Source organism: Rattus norvegicus, chromosome 6, assembly GCF_036323735.1.
Source record: "Rattus norvegicus strain BN/NHsdMcwi chromosome 6, GRCr8, whole genome shotgun sequence".
NCBI lineage: Eukaryota > Metazoa > Chordata > Mammalia > Rodentia > Muridae > Rattus > Rattus norvegicus.
This window is the reverse complement of record NC_086024.1, coordinates 73,495,051-73,514,387: the sequence shown is the minus strand read 5'-3', so window position 1 is coordinate 73,514,387 and position 19,337 is coordinate 73,495,051. Positions and strand designations below refer to the sequence as shown.

Below are 19,337 nucleotides of genomic sequence, written 5' to 3'. Positions count from 1 at the left end.
CTGTTTTGGTTAGGTATTCATGCCAAGAGACTTCCAGATCCTCCGGTTATGGAAACTCAAGGAGATAAGCAGATATTTGCATTATAAAAAGCTAAAGGATGCATTATTGCATTTATCCTCTAAGAAATAGACATAGGAGGAGGCAAAAAAGCAGAAAGGGTCACTTTCTAGGAAAACATTCTTATGCATACAGATTCCCAGCATAGAGGTCCACAGTTAAGTGAGAAAGTTGAAAGCTTGGCGATTTTCCCACTTTCTGAAGCTTGTGGTATTGACTCTTTTTCCATCCCAGGAAATGCCAATTGGACTTGACAACTAGAACCCAGGGGACATGGAGAAGTTTGTGATGTTGATAACTTGAAGATTGCAGTATCCCATGTAGTCAGTGCAGTGTGGTAAAATGGGGACCTCCCGATTTAGAGGCTCGCAGTCTCTGGTTGATCTGTCTTTCTTATTTTAAAATGAGCAAAACACTTTAGGTATTTAAAAACTAAATCTCATGAGAACAGTTCAGTATAGCAGGACACATGATTTAAACGTTAACTGCAGTAGTAGTTCTAGGTGACCCCCTTTCCATGTGAAGGCCATGCACACATGTCTGCCTTTCTGCTGGCCTACCCAATGAAATATTTTAGTTTTCTATTCACTTGTGCCTGGATGGGGCCTCCCCGAACTGTTTTCCTGGGACTCATTTTAGAGCTTCTTTGCTTTTAATGTGTTTTTGCCTTGGAGAATGGGAAACAAGCATCGGGCTGTGAAATTCCGTGCTTACTGTTCATATATTCACATACTGAGATTCACCTGATTCGTGGTGTGAAGGAGTGACCCGTAATTGATTTACCTGGATTGCCTTGAGCACCGGCTCCAAGAGTCCAGACTTATCTTCTTGGGTCCAACAATTTTCCAGAATTGCTTAGCCCTGGGGCAGAGTCTGATGTTGTCATGGAAGAAGGGAGCGATGACAATGACAGCGAACGGAACAGTGGACTCATGGATGACATGGACGAGGCCATGGTCCAGGACACTGAGATGGCTTTGGCGGAGGGTCAGAGTGACGGTGCAGAGATGCAGGATCCAGACGCAGACCAGGAGGACTCCAACAGAACCATCAGGTCAGAACCCCTGTGGGACTCACGCTCTTAGATGTGTCCATCTACAAAAGAAACCGAGTGTCCCTGACTCTGTTCTGAAGAGCGGTGCGCTGTACAGGGAAGCCTGTGCAATGAGGTCTGCTTGCCCTGGGAGAAGAGCTTGTTTCAGACCTGTTATTATTTATCTGTTGACCCATTTCCTTTGCGTGTGAGGGATACACATGTTTGCTGCGGTCACTATTAAGTTAATAGTTAATATTAACTCAGATTTCATTGTGTGGAAATGTAATATTCAGGGGTCAGACGCAGCAGAAATCATTTACTTTAAAGCTGACCCCTATTATACATATCACAGTCTGTGTGTACCTCATTGTTCTTCATTTTATTTCAGAAATATGTGTAATTTTCTACCTATTATCTACATTTATTTTTTTAGCCCTGGGTGATCTTCACTTTTCATATTAGTAGTCAGTCCAGCATGGCCAGCAGGTCACATAGAACTGCTTCCTGCTATGTAATTGAAACTTATTGTGGCTATGCCTGTTCATGCTGTCTGTGGCTGCTTCTACACCACAATGTTTAAATGGTGATTTCTGCAAAACCCAAGATCCTCTTGACCTGATCCCTTACGGAAAAAGTTTCCCGCTCTAACTAATTGACATTACAAACCCTACTGACAATTTTTTTGTCCATTTTACAAATGGCAAATTCATTAACACATTGAGATTAACCATGATCGTGCACAGGTATATTACATGTCTTCCATTTATTAGGATAATAAGCATTCTCTAGTAGGGAAAATCATCAGTCTTATGACTTTGAAGAGCCTACAGTTCTTTTGTACCTGAGGATTCATGGGAAGCAGAGGGGAAGGATAAAGAGAGAGGGAGAGGAGAAAGGTACAGAAAGAGTCACTTGAAAGAGAAAAAAGCGAAGGAGAATAATCCCATGAATACTAGATATGTAAAAGACTAGGAATAAATTCATCTGGGAAGTTCTAGTTTGTTTTGTTTTATTATTTATTAAAAATCATTTAGAAAATTTTGTACAGAAGTACATTATCTATAAATTATCATTATCATGTGTGTTGCGTATAGCAAACTTTCCTCTGTGATTTTGAATACTGTGGCTTCAACATGCTGACAGTAAACCCTGCTGTTTTCCTAAAACTTTGAAAGCCATCAAGATCAATAAGAAAATCTCTGTGTGTCTGACTCTGCCTAGGGAGTTTTAAAGTGAATGTCTGAAGTACCTGTCACTCCCCCAAGAAACTCCCTTTCTGAGCCATCAACCTCTGACAGTACATTTCACTGAAAATGAGACATGCATTTTTTTGACTTGTGCTTTGAAATAGTTTAAATGAGCTTTTACTCGTGGAAAGAAGATCTGAATGTGAAAATATTTCCCTGCTAACATATTTTGACTTTTCAAGCCCTTCTACGAGCAACAACATACCGCTTATGAGGGTAGTGCAGTCTGTCAAGCACACAAAGAGGAGAAGCAGCACAGTGATGAAGGAAGGGTGGATGGTCCACTACACCAGCAAGGACACACTGGTAAGGAGGTAGAGCTGCTCCCTAGGAATCTGATGTCCTGGGGGACTGTGGGATATGTGAGTTCTGGGGCGTAGACCTCCTAGCACAGGCATGGGTCAGCAGAGCACATGATGTCTGGATGTTTGATGCAGATGAATAGGTATTGGGGTTAGAATAAACCGTACAAAGGAATTCCAGTACAGAAAAAATAAATCTGCAGACAACTGGAATATCTGCATCATTCTAAGGACAGCCGTGGCAGGAGTACTGCATGGTTTTAGTGTGTCCCTCTGTGGCTGAGAGGTTTCAAAGAAACTGTGCCTTTTGGGAAGTGAGAGAGAGCACTGCTGACTATTATATCTTCTCAAGACTTAAACGCTTTGTTTAAAAGTTTAGCCACGCAGGTGTGTGACAACCCTGTAGTGTGTTTCCTTTCTTGACAGTAGAACCCAAACAGCTAAATAATATTGTTGTGTATACGGCTAGAGGAGAGGCATGGTCCAGAGTTTAACTAATCGACATTTGGTAAGAGTTTTGTACCCTGTTTTCCCATCTCTAACCACCAATAGGATTTACACCACATCTTTAGATAAAGAGACATGTGTACCTTACTTGGTCATTTATAATTCATACCTTCTTATGGGAGAGAAAAATTTAGTTCAGGACTCAAGTGAACACTATAACTTTCTCCTTGGGCCAGTTGGGAAATATTTAGGGCATATTTAATGTTTGGTTTAAAAGTGGTTGTGAGAGACACCAAAAATACATGCCCACAAAGGCAGAGCACTGAGAGAGCAGAAACCCAGTGACTATGTCACAGTGATGAGCTGAGGGGCCAGCTGAAGAGGATGTTAAGTGTCAAGTGCATTGTCTAAACTTGGAGCCATGGCCTTCCATCTAATGAAACTTACTTAGTGATGTAGCATTCAGTGTTCTATGGGGAGTAGAAACGAAAATGCCTAGCTGAATCTCAGGGGCTGTCCTGTTCTGAAAGATAAGTGCATACAAACTTTCTACCTGCTATAAGCATTGGTATTTTGTAGACTGAAAATCTCCTTTTAGCTTTTCAAGTGAATAAATGTTAATAACGAGAGTATTTTGCTATTCATTGTGTGTATGTGAATGGCAGACCAGGTACTTCCCAGGATGCTAATCCAGTGTCTCTGTTATAATTCACAGTCTTAAAAGTACCTATAGAAACTTGTCACAGTGGGATCATTAAATAGCTTCTTGAGTTAAATTGTGATTTGTTTTGGCCTAATGCCCTTAAATGTTTCACCATCAAAATCACATTCCCACTGAGAAACTGCACTTGTTTTTGTAAAGCACGTGGACTTTTAACGTTTTGTAACTTCTGTTTCAGAGGAAAAGGCATTACTGGAGACTGGACAGCAAAAGCATCACACTCTTCCAAAACGACACAGGCAGCCGGTACTACAAGGTGAGGCCGGCTTCTCTCAGTTTTGCTTCATGATATTCCTTAAGGTAATCTGGAAGTTGGTCGACATCCAGCAGTGTGACTATTCCTGGGATCCTGAGAGAGAGAGAGAGAGAGAGAGAGAGAGAGAGAGAGAGAGAGAGAGAGAGAGAGAGAGAGAGAGAGAGAGAGAGCGCTTTGAATTGGTGGTGTGCAGTTTTTGTAGAAATTCAGATGTGACATCTTGATTCATGTGCCATCTCACTGTTGCCAGCAAACGGCTTCTGGCCCAGGGATGCCAAAGAGCAGGATGACAGAGAAGGAGATGGAGGGAAGCTAAGGGAAGCATTTCAGCAGAGTTGCTTGGTTTTACTAGAGAGTCAGTGGGCACAACCAGTGACTAAGAGGAAAGCCTCACATCCTCAGACAACCAGCACTGCATGTTAGCAGGTAGAAAGAACCATTCCTCCGCCATTGCCAGCAGTTAAGAGGATCACATCCCTGCATTTATCATCAATTGTCTGCCTTTCTACGTTAAGTAATAAATGTGTAGTATCTAGTGTAGTCCCTGTGATCCTTCATGCTCCCTGTTACACAGCTGTGACACCAAAGAAAAGGTTATTACATTTTTAATTGAAAAACTAAGTTATTACTTTAGTTACTTTCTGCATCCCGCAGTATGGTGTGGCACTTCAGGTTTTCAATACTTAAATGATAAAAATAATTAGTTTGGGGGTTGGGAGAAATAGCTCATTCAATAAATTACTCACCACATAACCCTGGGGATCTGGGATCTGAGTTTAAATTTTCATAATGCATTATTGTCATCATCATTTTCATCGTCATCATCATCATCACCCAGGCATAGTCTAATATGTCTTAAAACCCTAATGTAGGTGCAGCAGACAGAGGCAGATTTTTGGAGCCTTTCAGTAAGCCCTGAGTTCATCGAGAGATCCTGTCTCGAGGATGAGTAATAGTGATTCAGGCAAATTATTTAAAAACAAAACTACTTTGTAAAGAAATTACTGTGGTTTTTCTCAATGAACACTCATCTATATAACTACATTATATTATCATATAGAATCAAAGTATATTTGAATGTGGTAATTCAAGAAATACTTGAAATAAAAAGCAGCCATGAATAACCAAATGCATTTTAGAAAATATTATAATTTGCTTCAAAGCTTCTATTAGGAAGAAAAGAAGGAAGGAAGGGAGGGAGGAAGGAAGGAAGGAAGGAAGGAAGGAAGGAAGGAAGGAAGGAAGGAAGGGGGGAAGGAAGAAAGGAAGGAAGGAAGGAAGGAAGGATGGAAAGAAAAGATGGAGAGAAAAGGGAAATTTCTCAGAAAGTGTAATAAGGCCTCTTGTTATAAAAATTTACATTTTATACATACTGTATATGTTATAAAATGTTGTCTGTATATTCTATTTGTAACTTCCTTTCTTACACAGCATGGGTTTTATTTAATAATTGACATGCGTTTGGCTAACTACGTTTATCATACTTTGTCTTCCACAGGAAATTCCTTTATCAGAAATTTTATGTCTGGAACCAGCAAAACCTTCAGCATTAATTCCCACTGGAGCTAACCCTCATTGTTTTGAAATCACTACAGCAAACGTAGTGTATTATGTGGGAGAAAACGTGGTCAACCCTTCAAGCCCCCCACCAAACAACAGCGTCCCCCCGAGCGGCATCGGTACCGATGTGGCGAGGATGTGGGAGGTCGCCATCCAGCACGCTCTCATGCCTGTCATCCCCAAGGGCTCCTCTGTGGGTTCCGGAACCAACTCACACAGTGAGTCCAATGACTTCCGTCTGTCACGGGGTACATACATATACTTCAGTCTGTCACGGGGTACATACATATACTCGGGCCCCTGAAGGTCGAGTAGGAAACCTCCTGCTTTCCCCAAAGAGACTCACTGTGCTGGCTCCGGTTTGTGGCACAACAAGGAATCACTGAAGAGAAGCTGCTATGCTTACTAAAATGTTTCATTTATTAAACTGTTTTACTTATTTTATAGTAGAACTTTTATAAAGCCAAGCAGAGCCTATATACTGTATGACCAAAGGTGCCCACAGTTGTTGTTCCTAAGAGAACCCGTACAGTCAGTTTGAGCGTCACTTGGATTGCCACAGATATGAACAAGATGTATTTGCCACAGATTCCCTCCTCCTCCTGTACCCGTGGTATAAACCGTTGTTCCTACTTGATGACCTTATCCCAGGAAGACATTTCTGTGCATTAGTAAGAGAGGGTCAGCCAGAGTGTAATCACGATGGAGTGCTGAAGGGGAATCTAAAGAAATGGAGGAGTATCTATATGAAATTATGATCTGAATTCTAGCATGCAACCTGCACATTAACCTGTTTTAACATTATAGTAGATTTTATCTGTCATAATTACCTTTTTTCTCCTCAGCCAGTATATTAATAGGATATGTGCTTATTCTGTCTAAAAGAATGTATCTGTATATAAACTAAGCACTTACTCGAAGACCTCTCTGTTAACTCCGAAAACCCCGTCCCTTAATGATTTGCCCACATTCTAACAGGAACAGTTCATCTCTAGAAAGTTAATGGTCTCTTAGCTAACAGAACTGCTGCATGGGACAGCCAGAGTTGGAAGTCTTCCTTTAGTCTGAGCTCTGTACTGACAAATGCATATGTAAAAACAAATTGTAGATACAATGTTTAATGTTAAGGGAACAAATATATTTTAATAGAAACTTTGCAGAAAAATCTAATTGCTGTGATGAATATAATATAGTAATATAAATGTAGCCCAATGGGATTTTTTAATATATTTTTACTATTTTATGTCTGTTTTTTTTTTAAAACATGCACTTCCAGAAGATATTTCGGTGAGCATTTCCGTTTCGAATAGCCAGATTCAGGAAAATGTGGTAAGTCTGTGTCTATTAATATACCTCTCAGAATGTGATTTCTGGAAAATAGAAAGTATCACATGATAGATTTTTATTTATCTAAATTTCTGTTTATTTTCTTTCATGATATTTTACAAAATCAGTTTACTGATTTTCCTATATTCTATAATATAGTACCAAACACTGTTTGTAATAAAAGACAGTTGTAGTATGATCATTTATCTTGTTTTTTTTTTGTATTTTGTTTTTGTATGTTTGTTTGGGGGGGATTTGTTTTGTTTTGTTTTGTTTTGTTTTGTTTTATCAAAATAGGATAAGTGGTTTACCAAGAGGCAGGCTTGGTAGTGACAGCTAGGAGTGCCACTGATCTACACTTGATACTTGAAATTTAATGGTTGGTACTGCACAGTAGAATAGATGCAGTAAAATAAAGTTTTTATTTGTAGACGTGTTTTAACATGCATTGCTTACCTCCTTGATAACAAGGCTTGCTGATAATGAAAGGGATTGTAAATATTCTTAGTCACATACACGTGCCACAATGCAGAGCTCAAAGACATTGCAGAAATCAGGAACCACAGTCAGCAGACTTTTCAGATTTCAGAGGCTACAGATCACGTTGTGAGATGTTTCATTTGAGGTTGTGTTTGTTTGATTTTATCTCAGTACTCAAAATGTCATAATGCCTCTTCCTACCTCAGTGCTGTAACCAACAGCATCAACTGCTCGCTCTACCTAAGACCCGAACAGAGCAGTGTACCCTCCTGTTTACAGTGACCTGAGGCTGTTTATCCAAAACCAAACTCCTTCAATGTCTGTTCAGTACTGCTCGTGTCCCTGGAACTCTTGATGAACTTGTTTAAGCTGAACAAAGGCAAGGATAAATTACAGGGAGGCAACTTCACTGTGAAGGTTAAGTGGACGCTTGAACTGTTCAGCCTGAGATGTAGGCCTCAAGACTGCAGGGTTCACCAGCCCTTGTTTAGACAGAGAAGACCTTGGGGAACACAGGTTACTGTAATGCTTCCTGGGTAGTCCCAGGGATCTCAGAGGCCTTTTACCTTGGTTGTCCACTGAAAGTTTTGAAGTGAATTTTCAAAGAAGTTCTAAAGAATCTGTTAGTTAGCTTGGCTGCAGGAAAAACAAAAAACCAGAATAATGATTTCCATTGCAAGAGAGCTTTGAATTCACCTTCTGAATGTTCCAAAGGGATCATGGTATACAAGCTTCCAAGTTGCTTTCTAAGAGAAGAGAAGGACAGTGGTGAGAGTAGATTACAGACAGGGGAGTGTGGCTGATTTTTTTTTTAACAATCAAGAGCTATAAAGTTGAAATAAGTGGAAAATGTGTTAGAATGCACCATACCATGCAAATAAAAAGATAAAACTTTGTAATGTTTCCATGAAGGTGCAATATGAAACCCAAATTAGCTCACCCTCCCTCCAGCGATTATCATTTCCAAGTGGCACTCTGTGTGGGTTATTTATGTAGTAACTGGGAATCCTGGAATGGTTGTCTATTGCTTAGGTTCTTATAGAAATGAAACAATCAGGAGTAGCCTGACTGTCCTGGCCTGAAGGTGAAGCAGGATTGTTACAGACATGTGATGAAGCCATGGAATAGTTAATGAAATTTCTAAATTACTAGTGTAGAAATAAGAATATATTTTCAGATATTTATAGTAAAATCCATTGATTGGTTTGAGGTTCCCCTTCTCTCTATTAAAATGCACCATATCCCAAGTACTTAAGAGCAGAATAGTTTTCAAAATATTATATGAATGCAATTTGAATGTTATAGCCATTGAAATCTTATCCAACATTTACAAGTGTTAAATGAATCTTGGAATATTTAATTATATTTCTATTCAATCAGCTAATAGTAATTATAATTGTAAAGTGTAACAGGATTAAAGCCTTCTCCCTATCTTTGTTTTCCTCTGGATATCTACCGGTAGGATATCAGCACAGTCTATCAGATTTTCCCGGATGAGGTTCTGGGTTCTGGACAGTTCGGAATTGTTTATGGAGGTGAGTAGGTTTAATAAATGTTTTTTATGAACTTAAAAGTTTAGGCACCTGGGTTATTATATTTCTGAGAAAATGATAAACAAGCAAAAGACACGTTATTTGTGTATCTGGGAGTCACCTTCAGAGAAGCTTCTTGTGAGATAGCCATTCTTTGAAAAACTCATAGATTTTTAGAGTTTCCTATTCCTGAAAAGCTTGTTTTCATATATATTTGAAAACCCTACTCACAGTGTTGCAGTAGTTTGAATTTTTGTATTTAAACAAAATGTTGTGGAAACGCAGAGGCTGTAGTTTATGAACAAAGCAGTTCCATTCTGTCAGCATCTTGGACTCGATCCTTACAGGTACGATGTGTCAGTGAATCTGGAATCTTTGAACTTTAACATTTTCCCTGTGTATCCAATTCATAGCATCTGAATGTTTTAGCTTTTCGAGGTCAATGTGGGTGTTTTTTACTTAGATCCTAGACAGTTCGGTCAATTTTTTCAAGCTTTTACATAACATTTAATTTTAAACTTTTGACTGCTATAGAAAAATGGTACCTTAACTTTTCTTTCTTTGGTAATTAACAATTGGTAATTTTTTTGAGTTTGTATTTTATAAAATAATCATGTCTAACACTTTTACTTTTCATCATAAAATTACAAAAGCTCTAAATACAGAATTTTCAAAATTTAAGTTGCTTTATTTTTCAAAGTGATCTTGATTCTTTTAAAAATATCAAACTGTTTTATGGAAACATAATGAATACTAATCACTGTAAACAAGAGTAGTAACTAATGCCTTAATACATAGTCCTATAATAAGAGAAACCACGTTAATCTATTTTCTACAATGTAATAATTGCATAGTTAAAATTATGTTCAATAATGTAGAAAATATATGTCACAGCACATAGGTGATGGTGAGGCAGGGGTGATGATAAGAAAGAAGAGAGAGCAGCAATCAGAAGGGGGTTTGGACATTGGATACTGGTGGACTTGAGAGACTGCGTAACAGGGTGGAGATCCCCAAGGAAGAATGGAAGTGTGAAGGTACACAGATGGAGACAATGAGGATAGGGTCTCAGAGGTGTGTGGTCTCCACAGCGACGGAGAAGTGAGCTACACGAAGCTCTCACTATGTCAGGAGCTGCTGCTGTAAACTGCTGAGTTCAGGTAGAGTCTGTATGAGTCAAGGCATGAGCATTGATGTTTCAAGAAAGTCAGACAATAAAACTGAGGGAATATGCTGATGAAGGGAAGTCATCTCGAAGGGAGTAATGAGCACCATGAGAACAGCATGCAAGAACAGAGGACTGTGGAAGTCAAAGGTGTCGACGGAACATAATTTCAAGGTAGTTTAAATGGCCAACACTTCTCACTAACTGCAACTGTTAACTTGCTAATTAATTAATTGTTTAATGTTTCTCATTTTTATCTTGAAGGTAAACATCGTAAAACAGGAAGAGATGTAGCTATTAAGATTATTGACAAATTAAGATTTCCAACAAAACAAGAAAGTCAGCTTCGTAATGAGGTTGCAATTTTACAGGTAAACCGATTCTTATTTGAGAGTTGTAAATTCCTCTCCTTGACTTCTGTAAAACAATCAAAAGTCATGCAGATACCTACAGCCCAGAAAATTAATGGCAGGTTAAGTGGAAAGGCAAACTGAGTCAGACTTAACTGAGTGGTACACTCCAGAGACTAGAAAAGTTGTTCTTTTTAATGGAATTATACTACACTTTAACATATTAGTAATATTCATTAAATAGCATATTTTCAGGGTGGAATGCTCCAAGCAATTTGTCTTAGATTCAAAATGACCTTACCTTCATAAACACTTTCCCTTTACATGAATGGGATTTGTAGCAGATACCTCAGAAATAGATTGTCTAGCTTTTCCTGTTCCCCTTCATATCTCGCCAGGTGAGTCTTTCTTTGATGTGAAAAATGTCACAATTCCCATTCACAACAATGTCTTGTAACACCAGAATATTTATAAGGCTTACTGTGTGTCTCATATGTTTAATTGTTTGACTCATGTTGGGAAATCAAAAGAAAATTGAGTAGCTGTCTGCCAACTGGTTAACATAGCTGTCTATTCAATGTATCCTTGATAAGTACAGGTTTTAATATACATGCCCAAAAGTCCTACTTTTATAAGTTAATATTAAGTTTTGATTCACAATTTTGTTTAAATTTTCAATTATGGATCGATAGCAAAGCAGTTTGCTGTTCTGCTTCTACTGTTTCATTTAATTCCCATTTGTTGAGTTTTGCCTGTAAATGTAACAGATTTAGTTTTGTCCAGGCTGGGTAGTATAAGCCTATAGTTTCAGTAAGTAGGTTAGGCTGACACAGGAGGATTTCTAGGTGGATACCAACTTGGATTACATAAGGAGACCTAGTAAGAGAAAGTGAGGTGAAGAGAGTGGGAGAGAGAGGGAAGGAGAGAAGGAACTAAAGGAGAAAATGACAACCAAAAACTAATGCCTTCTTGTATGGAAAAATAACATTTTTCTGATTGTCAGAATTCCTAAAACTGCTGCTTTGTTCCTTTGGGCAATAATGTAACACAAAGATCTGTTCACAAAGATCTTTGTCTCTGTACCCACGACCACGGTTACTGTGCCAGTTCTTATATTCATGACTTAGTACTTGCTATTCTGTCACTAGAAAAAAATTAATTGCTGAGGCTAGGGAAATAGCTAAGTGGGAAAAGTCTTGTCACAAAATCCTGAGGAACAGAGTTCAGTTCACAGGCATCTAGAATAAAATCTGGACAGAAAGGGAACAAACTTCTATAATCCTGGCCAGTCAGTCTGGCCATTAAGTGAAGTCCATCCTTAAAAGAGACCATGTCAAAAAGTAGCTTCTAATGGCTCACAGGCTTACACAGCTGCACAAAGACCCTCACACAGAGACAGACAGACAGACAGACACACACACACACACACAGTGTTAACTTTATGACATTAGGTATAAGTAATATCTGTAAATTTAGCAAAGGACATCTTTGCAAGACTGGCTCCTTCCCATGGGGTCTCCTGGGGCATATTCTTTTTAAGAGGAAGAGCTGTGAGACATGGAATTGGTGTCTTTCCACTTCTTGAAGCCGGTGCCCTGGTTTATGTTTTGCTTGAAGTCTAAGAAGTGTTCGGGGGCCTACAGGAGACTGCAGTTTAGTGCTGAGTGGCAAAAAATAGCCATTGGGTAGTTCTGCTAACTCTTCCTTGTTGAGCTTGGTTTCTGACTCTGTAAAGTAGCATATTTTAGTTTATAGAAAGCCTTAAGCTAATGCAAGGATAGTGTGAGTTAAAGCAGAAGTCACCTTAATTTTCCACATGCATTTTTCTGTGTAGGTGTGTAGTTATCTGAGTAGTTATCTTATTCAGTCATTAGAACCGTAAGCTCTTGGACTGTTTTTGAGGAACAAGAGTTAAGTGGATATTAGAAAGTAAGGGGAATAGACCATTTATATCTGTTTTATTACCTGTAAATACATTATTGTTATGATATATAAGAGAAAATATTAATGAATATAGAATTTAAAGCTGCTGCATAAAGTTCCCAAGGGATACGTTTATGTTATTTTGATTTATTTTTATGTCAACACAATAGGAACTAAAGGAAGATTGTTTATTATTATCCAGGATATTATAGTAAACTAATAATCTATATCATTCATTTTAAATTCAAAAATCTAATATAAATATGATAATCTTAAAGAAATATAAATCTTTTAAAGGTTGTTGTATGAAGATAAAATTTACTAGCATAACAATATCAGAGCACATACAAAGCTTTATCTCATGTATGAGTGTAATTCTATTCAATATGCTATTGCTTTTCTTTTTCTTGAATTATATTTTTATTTGCCAATAAAGTGAATAATATTAGAACTTCTATTATTGATATAGTATATGAAAAATCATTTGGAGTTATAAAATACTATATATATGAATATATATATATGAATATATGTAGAGTATATGAAACTTAGGTGGAAAGTTCATAAACTCTTTGGTCCATAATTTGTATAACTTCAGATTGAAAAGTATATGGGCCTTTTGTAAATTCCTGTGATTTCTTCCCTACCCGTCAGTCTCCGTTTTTTGGTCTTTGTCAGACTTGATTAACTTAGTCCTTTCTGATCAATTGTTCCTTTACAAGTCTCCCTGCTTATTGTACCCTGTACTTACCAGAATCCATTTCTCCTTCCTGCCTGTTCTTCAGCCGCTCTTCACCTCATCCATCTGTCCAAACAATCTAAGTGTCTTAGATCTGACACTCATTTCCTGAGCAGGGTCACCTATTATGAAAGAGCTATATATCATCTATTCACAATCCCTCTATGATATTACACTCGAGAACTGGGGCTCCTTAAGAACTTCAGCCACAGAGTTCCACCCTCAGAGCATCCCCACTTCATTGTGCCACCTTACCCCAGATCAACCTGAAAACAAACAGTGAATGCTGAGGTGAGCTGTCTTACTCTCCCAGGGCCCTTCCCTACAACTAATAAAAATGTTGTTATTCACATATTACTAGGACACACATCCTTTCTTTAAGGAAAGAAGGGGAGGTCTCCTGGACCACCTACAGATGAATGAAAAACCCTTGAAGTTATTTAGAGTCTATTTAAGTCGTCAGATATAATGGCCTCCAAATCAGAGATGCTGGAAAGTGTAGTGAAAGCAATCATAGATCCTGACTGTGATCTGGAAATCAGGATACTACAAAGAAGATGTAACATTGGTGAAATCATAAAAAGCTTACAGCTGTCTGATAAGCAAGCAAGTAGATGACAGAAAGGGGCAAGACTCTGAAAAGTCATGTCAGCAAAGAAAATATCCTTCTAAAATAACTATAAGAGTAGGAATGACATTAGAAATTTAAGAGTAATATTCAAGGGGTTTTCATCATACAAGTCTAAGCACAAAGCCATAGAGGGGAGAGATGCTTAGCTGATGGGCCCAGAGTTCTCTAAAACAATTATTTTCTTTATTTGTATATAGTACATAAATAAAACCAGTGCAGAGTGCATGATGTTATTCATGTGTCTATTTTCTGGGCTGTTTGGTGTTGGTGTGCTCTTCCCTGGAGAAGACTGTGTCTCCCATGCTCAGCTTTTCTTAGTTGCCTGTAGTATTCTGTCTATGGTTAAAAACTCATGTTTTTCCCCCACCCCTATTAGCTTGAATCATTACTTCCAGGCTTTGAAGCCATTGTTATTGGCTTTTAAATATTACACAACTTGTCTAATATTATACCCCTTGTCTAAATTTCATTAGAAATTCTGGACTTAGTTGGAATTTAAAGATCTATATACTTATCTTCAAGATACAGAGTATGTGAACTTTGTCATTGTGTTGTGTTGATAGAAAGTAGTCTCTCTATTCTCCAAAATTATGCAGTGAATCATTCACATAAATATATTGATAACCATAATCCTGTGAATCAACCCAGATGATGGCTTAAAATCTCCATTGTTCTGGATGCTTTTAAAATTGTCTGAGAGATATTTGATAGACAGACAGATAAGCATATGTTACATACATACAAATACACACATACATAGAAATATACTTACATAGAGATAGATACATAAACTTTTTGTGGGTTGATAACTTAGGTTTTTAGGTTGGAACAGCATTTCATTATCTGGATATACCGTGTTGTTACTGACATCCAGGTGTCTGTAGTTCTAGTAGGTCTGTACCAATATCTTGCTTCATTTTAATTTCCTGGATGGTATGTGATGTAAAGATACTTTAAATAGAGTGTGTTTTTACTCTGTATACTTTGAGAGGTGCCAAACCTTTGCTCATTTTTTATTATGTTTTATATTAAGTTTTGGAACCTCTTTGGATATATTTAGGAGTAGGTCCTTATAACATTTGATAAAATGTATCGTTTACAAATTGTTTCTCACAGTCCATGAGTTTTTTCTCATTCTTTTGTGCTTGAAAGATTCCTGATGCTGGGCAGACAACGTAACATTTTATATTATCGGGTTCACTGAAAAAAATCAAGAAAGGGCAGAATGGCCTGAGAGATGAGAGGGTTTCCTACGCCTCTTCTCAGCATGCTGGCTTCCATTTGCACGTAGCTGTCTTTCCTTTGGTAAGGAAAGGAGGGGACTCATTGTACTTATCATATCTCTGTAGCAACTCTGAGATCTAAAGCTCAATGGACGCATTCTAGGCTTAGTGACCTGACGGAGTAGAATCAGGGCATGTTCAAGGATATATATGAATGACAGCATGAAGTAACCTTCTTACGAAATAGATACTGATCTGGTTCCCCTCAGCCACCCCTATACCTGCTACGGAGCGATTTCTACCTAGTAGAATGCAAGGGGTTACAGCAAATTTCACATGAATATATATAAAATACTGGAGTGTTAATCATGAGATAACTCCCCAAAGCCCATGCCCTTTCTTGATGCCAAGATAAAGCATGTCTGGTTTCATTAATGGTTAATAAAAGTACTCCTGGCTGTATACATGTATATCAGTGGATAAAGTACTGCTACAAAGTGGGGAGTATCTATATGGGAACTCATGGGCCAGCTAGCTTGACATTTACATCTACCTCTCAAAAATGCCCTCCACAACAAGATACCATTCATCAAACAAGATAGGAGGCCAGCATTAACATCTGAGTTATACTCTACCCTCCATATGTATACATCACACCTCCCATGCATACATCACACACACATACACACATCACACACATATATAGACATATCACACATCACACACACACACACATATATATATACACATACACACATATCACACACACATACATCATACATATACACATATATATGTATGCATATACATATCACACACATCACACAAACTCAGACATGCATACACATACATATAGAATTCTGATAGTCTGATACTGATTGCAGAGCAGTACTGAAAATGCCATTAAATAAAGTAAACAGTTGTTTACCCATATGCAGTGGAGGACATGATATTTTTTCTAGGACCTGGATTATGTGTTAGGCACTACAGCATAAATAGACATCGCTTTGTTGTGCTTAGTGTGTTTTCTCCTAGGGAGATGAGCAAACATCTGTTTACCACAGATAGCAATAGGCTTATTTTCTGGAGCATGTGAACCATACCACTATAAAAATTTTTTTCAGTAGCTATTAACTATTTATGCACCGTTGAGGAAGGGTAAACCCTATGATCCCTCCCTTAAACAACCCTTGACTTCCTATAGCTTAGGGAGAGATAGGTCCATTAGCCTCTCCTTATCTTCACTGTAGAGTTCCTAGTACCAACACTGTATTAGTCTCCTGGCTGCATGATAGGACAACTCTCATGTCCTTTCTAAGGATAGCATTCCACATATTCGTATTCCACACACCATATTCAACTTCCTTCATTTCAGCAATTATCCTCTGATGTTCCTTACTGTTTTAACCAGCCAAGCAGGGTCATATAGGTATAATTGGCAGCTGCCAAAATCTGAGCCTGCTCGAGATGTTTTATGGTTTCTCTGGTCTTAGTGTACCAGACTGGGCAGTATCCCGACTATTGTTGAATACCCTTCCAGGACTAGGAAGAGTTTTAAGGTCTCATTTTGTGCACTACCTAGTCTCTTTATTACCTAAATCTTGAGTTTAAATTCCCATAAGAAGCTCTGGCAATGTCTTTCCTAGAGAGCCTATTCAGGGTGAGAACATTGGTATCACATATAGTCTTTTGATTACTGAGTACAAGGAAGCAGTGAGACTTACCCAAGTGAATGTCTATAGCTCAGATGATTATCTATGACAACTGGACTAAAGATGAAGAATAGTGGGCTATGTCATTCACAACACAAAAGCAAACACCAAGATATGAATGACTTCTTGCATGCTCCATTCAAGTCACATACCCTGAAATTCCTCCACATTTTTCCATGGAGGTAGCTGCCTTGCCAGATCCTCTGCATTGACTTGCCTCTTGTACCCAAGATGATCCAATATACAAAGAAATGGTTCCCTTATCTCTTGACATTATGGGGCATTGTCTAAAGATGGGGTGAGTAGTAATGTTATTCAGTTTCTTGGCTTCAGTTTCTACTGGTAGCCTCACTATCTAGGGACTTAAAATCTCCCTGGAAAGTTAGTACACTTCTACAGTTTTTAGCAAGTGCAAGAGTATAGGATTAAGGAGTTGCAAGACACCACTACAACCACCACCACCACCCCCTGTCTGCAACTATTAATCAAAACAAAAATGCAAGTTCATTAGCAGGAGAGACCTGTGCTCTACCACAGATTGTTCTTTATTCTCCTCCTCCTCCTAAGAACTCCAATTGTCTTCTTCCCATTCAAAATAATAGCTCATACTTTTTCCTTGAAAATTTCCCAAAACGCAAAGCAGAAACACTTGGGTTACAGTTTTACATGCTCTCAGGTTAGAGACTCAAGAAGCTAGAGAGATGCAGATCTCTTTCTAATTGCAACTTCCTGATTCTATTATCCTTTCGTCTATTCAGCTAGTTCTCATAGCCAATTAAATTTCCATAGCCATGATGAGATATTAGTGTTTCTCACTAAAGTGGGATAAGCAGCACTCAGGAATAGGATTCTGCAAACCTAGTCAGTTTTTTTCCTCATGTTCACACAACAGTCTACAATATTTGACAAACAGGCTACCATCCTAATACAGAGGCATTCTAGGATTTCTTTATATATTTCCTGTATATTTTCATTTTCCCTCTACTCCTAATAGGGCTTTCCATTTCTTCTATAAATTACTAGCCGTTTATGTGAAAGCAAACCCAAGTAGGCTTGGTGCTGAAAACAAAGACACAGAGAGATGCAACAAGCGCATATGGTACATAATGGGTCTGATGAAGGAATTGTCCTGGGTGGCAACAACAATGAGTAGATTCCTGTGATTCCAAAGAAGTATGGTCACGTGCATTGATTGACATAAAAGTAGAAACGGGAGTCATCAAATAGAATATACCTGTCTTCCTGAGCTAATGTCAAAGGAGGGTATTATTAGTGATGACAGCCAGTTTAAAAACTACATACAACTCTCTGATAACTTTTTGCTTATTTATACTATTCTGAGAACCTAGCAAGAAAACTGAGTAGGATTACTCCAGAGGGTCAAACTAGTTAGAAGTCAATATGGCTGCATCGTATCAAGCTGAGCACCTACAACATATACTTTTTAATACTATTTCTTTCATATGAAGATATATCAAAAACAAAAGGATGATAAAAAGTAGATGTGTCATGATTGGCCAAATATTAATGGTGGATATAGTCAGATGACAGATGGAGTTCTTCATAATGCTCCCTCTGCTTTTCAATGTTTGACTGAGTTCATTTACAAATAAAGAAGCAATAAGTAGAACTCATTACAGATGTATGTGGTCTTTCCCTGCCCCTCAATTTTCAGAGGGAAAAGCCAAAGATCTCATATTTCTGAATAAGTAATGAGGAATATGGTAGGCTGACTAAATAATGGAGGTTTGATACTCAAATAGTATACAGAATATATATGTATATATATATGTACACACACACACACACACACACACACACACACACACACACACACACACACACGTATATCCTTCATAAGCCCAGAAATGATCAATATACTATTTTGGTGGCATGAGAGTCTCTACAGGTACAATTAAAGTTAAAGACAGATGTTTTGAATGAGATGTCTCTTCATACATTCTGGCATTTGAATACATGGTCCCCAGTTAGTGACACTTTGAAAAGAGATTTCAGGGATGTTGTTGACGGACTCTTGAGAGTAAGCAGTCCAACGCCAATGAGAGTGGAGGAGAAGAAATATCAATGGTGGACCAAAATCAGGACAGCTCCTGAAAGGCTTCAATCTTGGCTTCACTTTATATTTTCATTTTATACTCTAAAACCCCAACAACCAAGCAGATTTCATAGAAGCATGCATGGCAATGACCCATTGTGTTAGCTATTTCCCAGGTCAATCTGCTCCAAGTAGCAAGTAAAGTCATGCTTGACAAACGGGAAGTACAAGCAGTGGTTTAAGTAAGTCAGTAATAAGTCAGCATATTAGCATCTAATAATTGGCCTTCTATAATTTTTCCCCTTCAATGTGGCCTTGCTAGAGGAAGTATTTCATTGGGGGGAGGGGTGAGCTTTGAGAGTTTAAAGACTCTTGCCATTTGGAGTTCTCTCTCTCTGCATGTGCTCACTTTTGGAGATGTGAGGTCTCAGCTGTTCCTGCTTCCGTGCCAACTTACTACCTGACTTCCCTGATAGGATGATGTTGGACTCTTCTTATCCTTCTGAAACTATACGCCCAAATGAAACCCTTCAATAAACTGGTCATGGTGATTTATCATTCATACAAGAGTAA

General features: G+C 38.2%; 1 protein-coding gene across 15 annotated transcripts in view; it reads left to right on the top strand.

Annotated features, from left to right (window-relative positions):
* Nucleotides 1-19,337, top strand: part of Prkd1 (protein kinase D1) — a 313,794-nt gene that overhangs the window by 260,046 nt on the left and 34,411 nt on the right. For 10 of the 15 annotated variants that reach the window (XM_039113015.2, XM_039113014.2, XM_039113019.2 and 7 more), the window contains 7 exons: nucleotides 908-1,112; nucleotides 2,524-2,647; nucleotides 3,990-4,067; nucleotides 5,566-5,875; nucleotides 6,904-6,956; nucleotides 8,896-8,968; nucleotides 10,395-10,501. In XM_039113015.2, the coding sequence (XP_038968943.1) occupies nucleotides 908-1,112; nucleotides 2,524-2,647; nucleotides 3,990-4,067; nucleotides 5,566-5,875; nucleotides 6,904-6,956; nucleotides 8,896-8,968; nucleotides 10,395-10,501 (950 nt within the window). Of the gene's footprint in view, nucleotides 1-907; nucleotides 1,113-2,523; nucleotides 2,648-3,989; nucleotides 4,068-5,565; nucleotides 5,876-6,903; nucleotides 6,957-8,895; nucleotides 8,969-10,394; nucleotides 10,502-14,925; nucleotides 15,079-19,337 lie in introns of all 15 variants that reach the window. The other 5 variants (NM_001412095.1, NM_001276715.2, XM_063262562.1 and 2 more) reach the window with 2 other exon arrangements.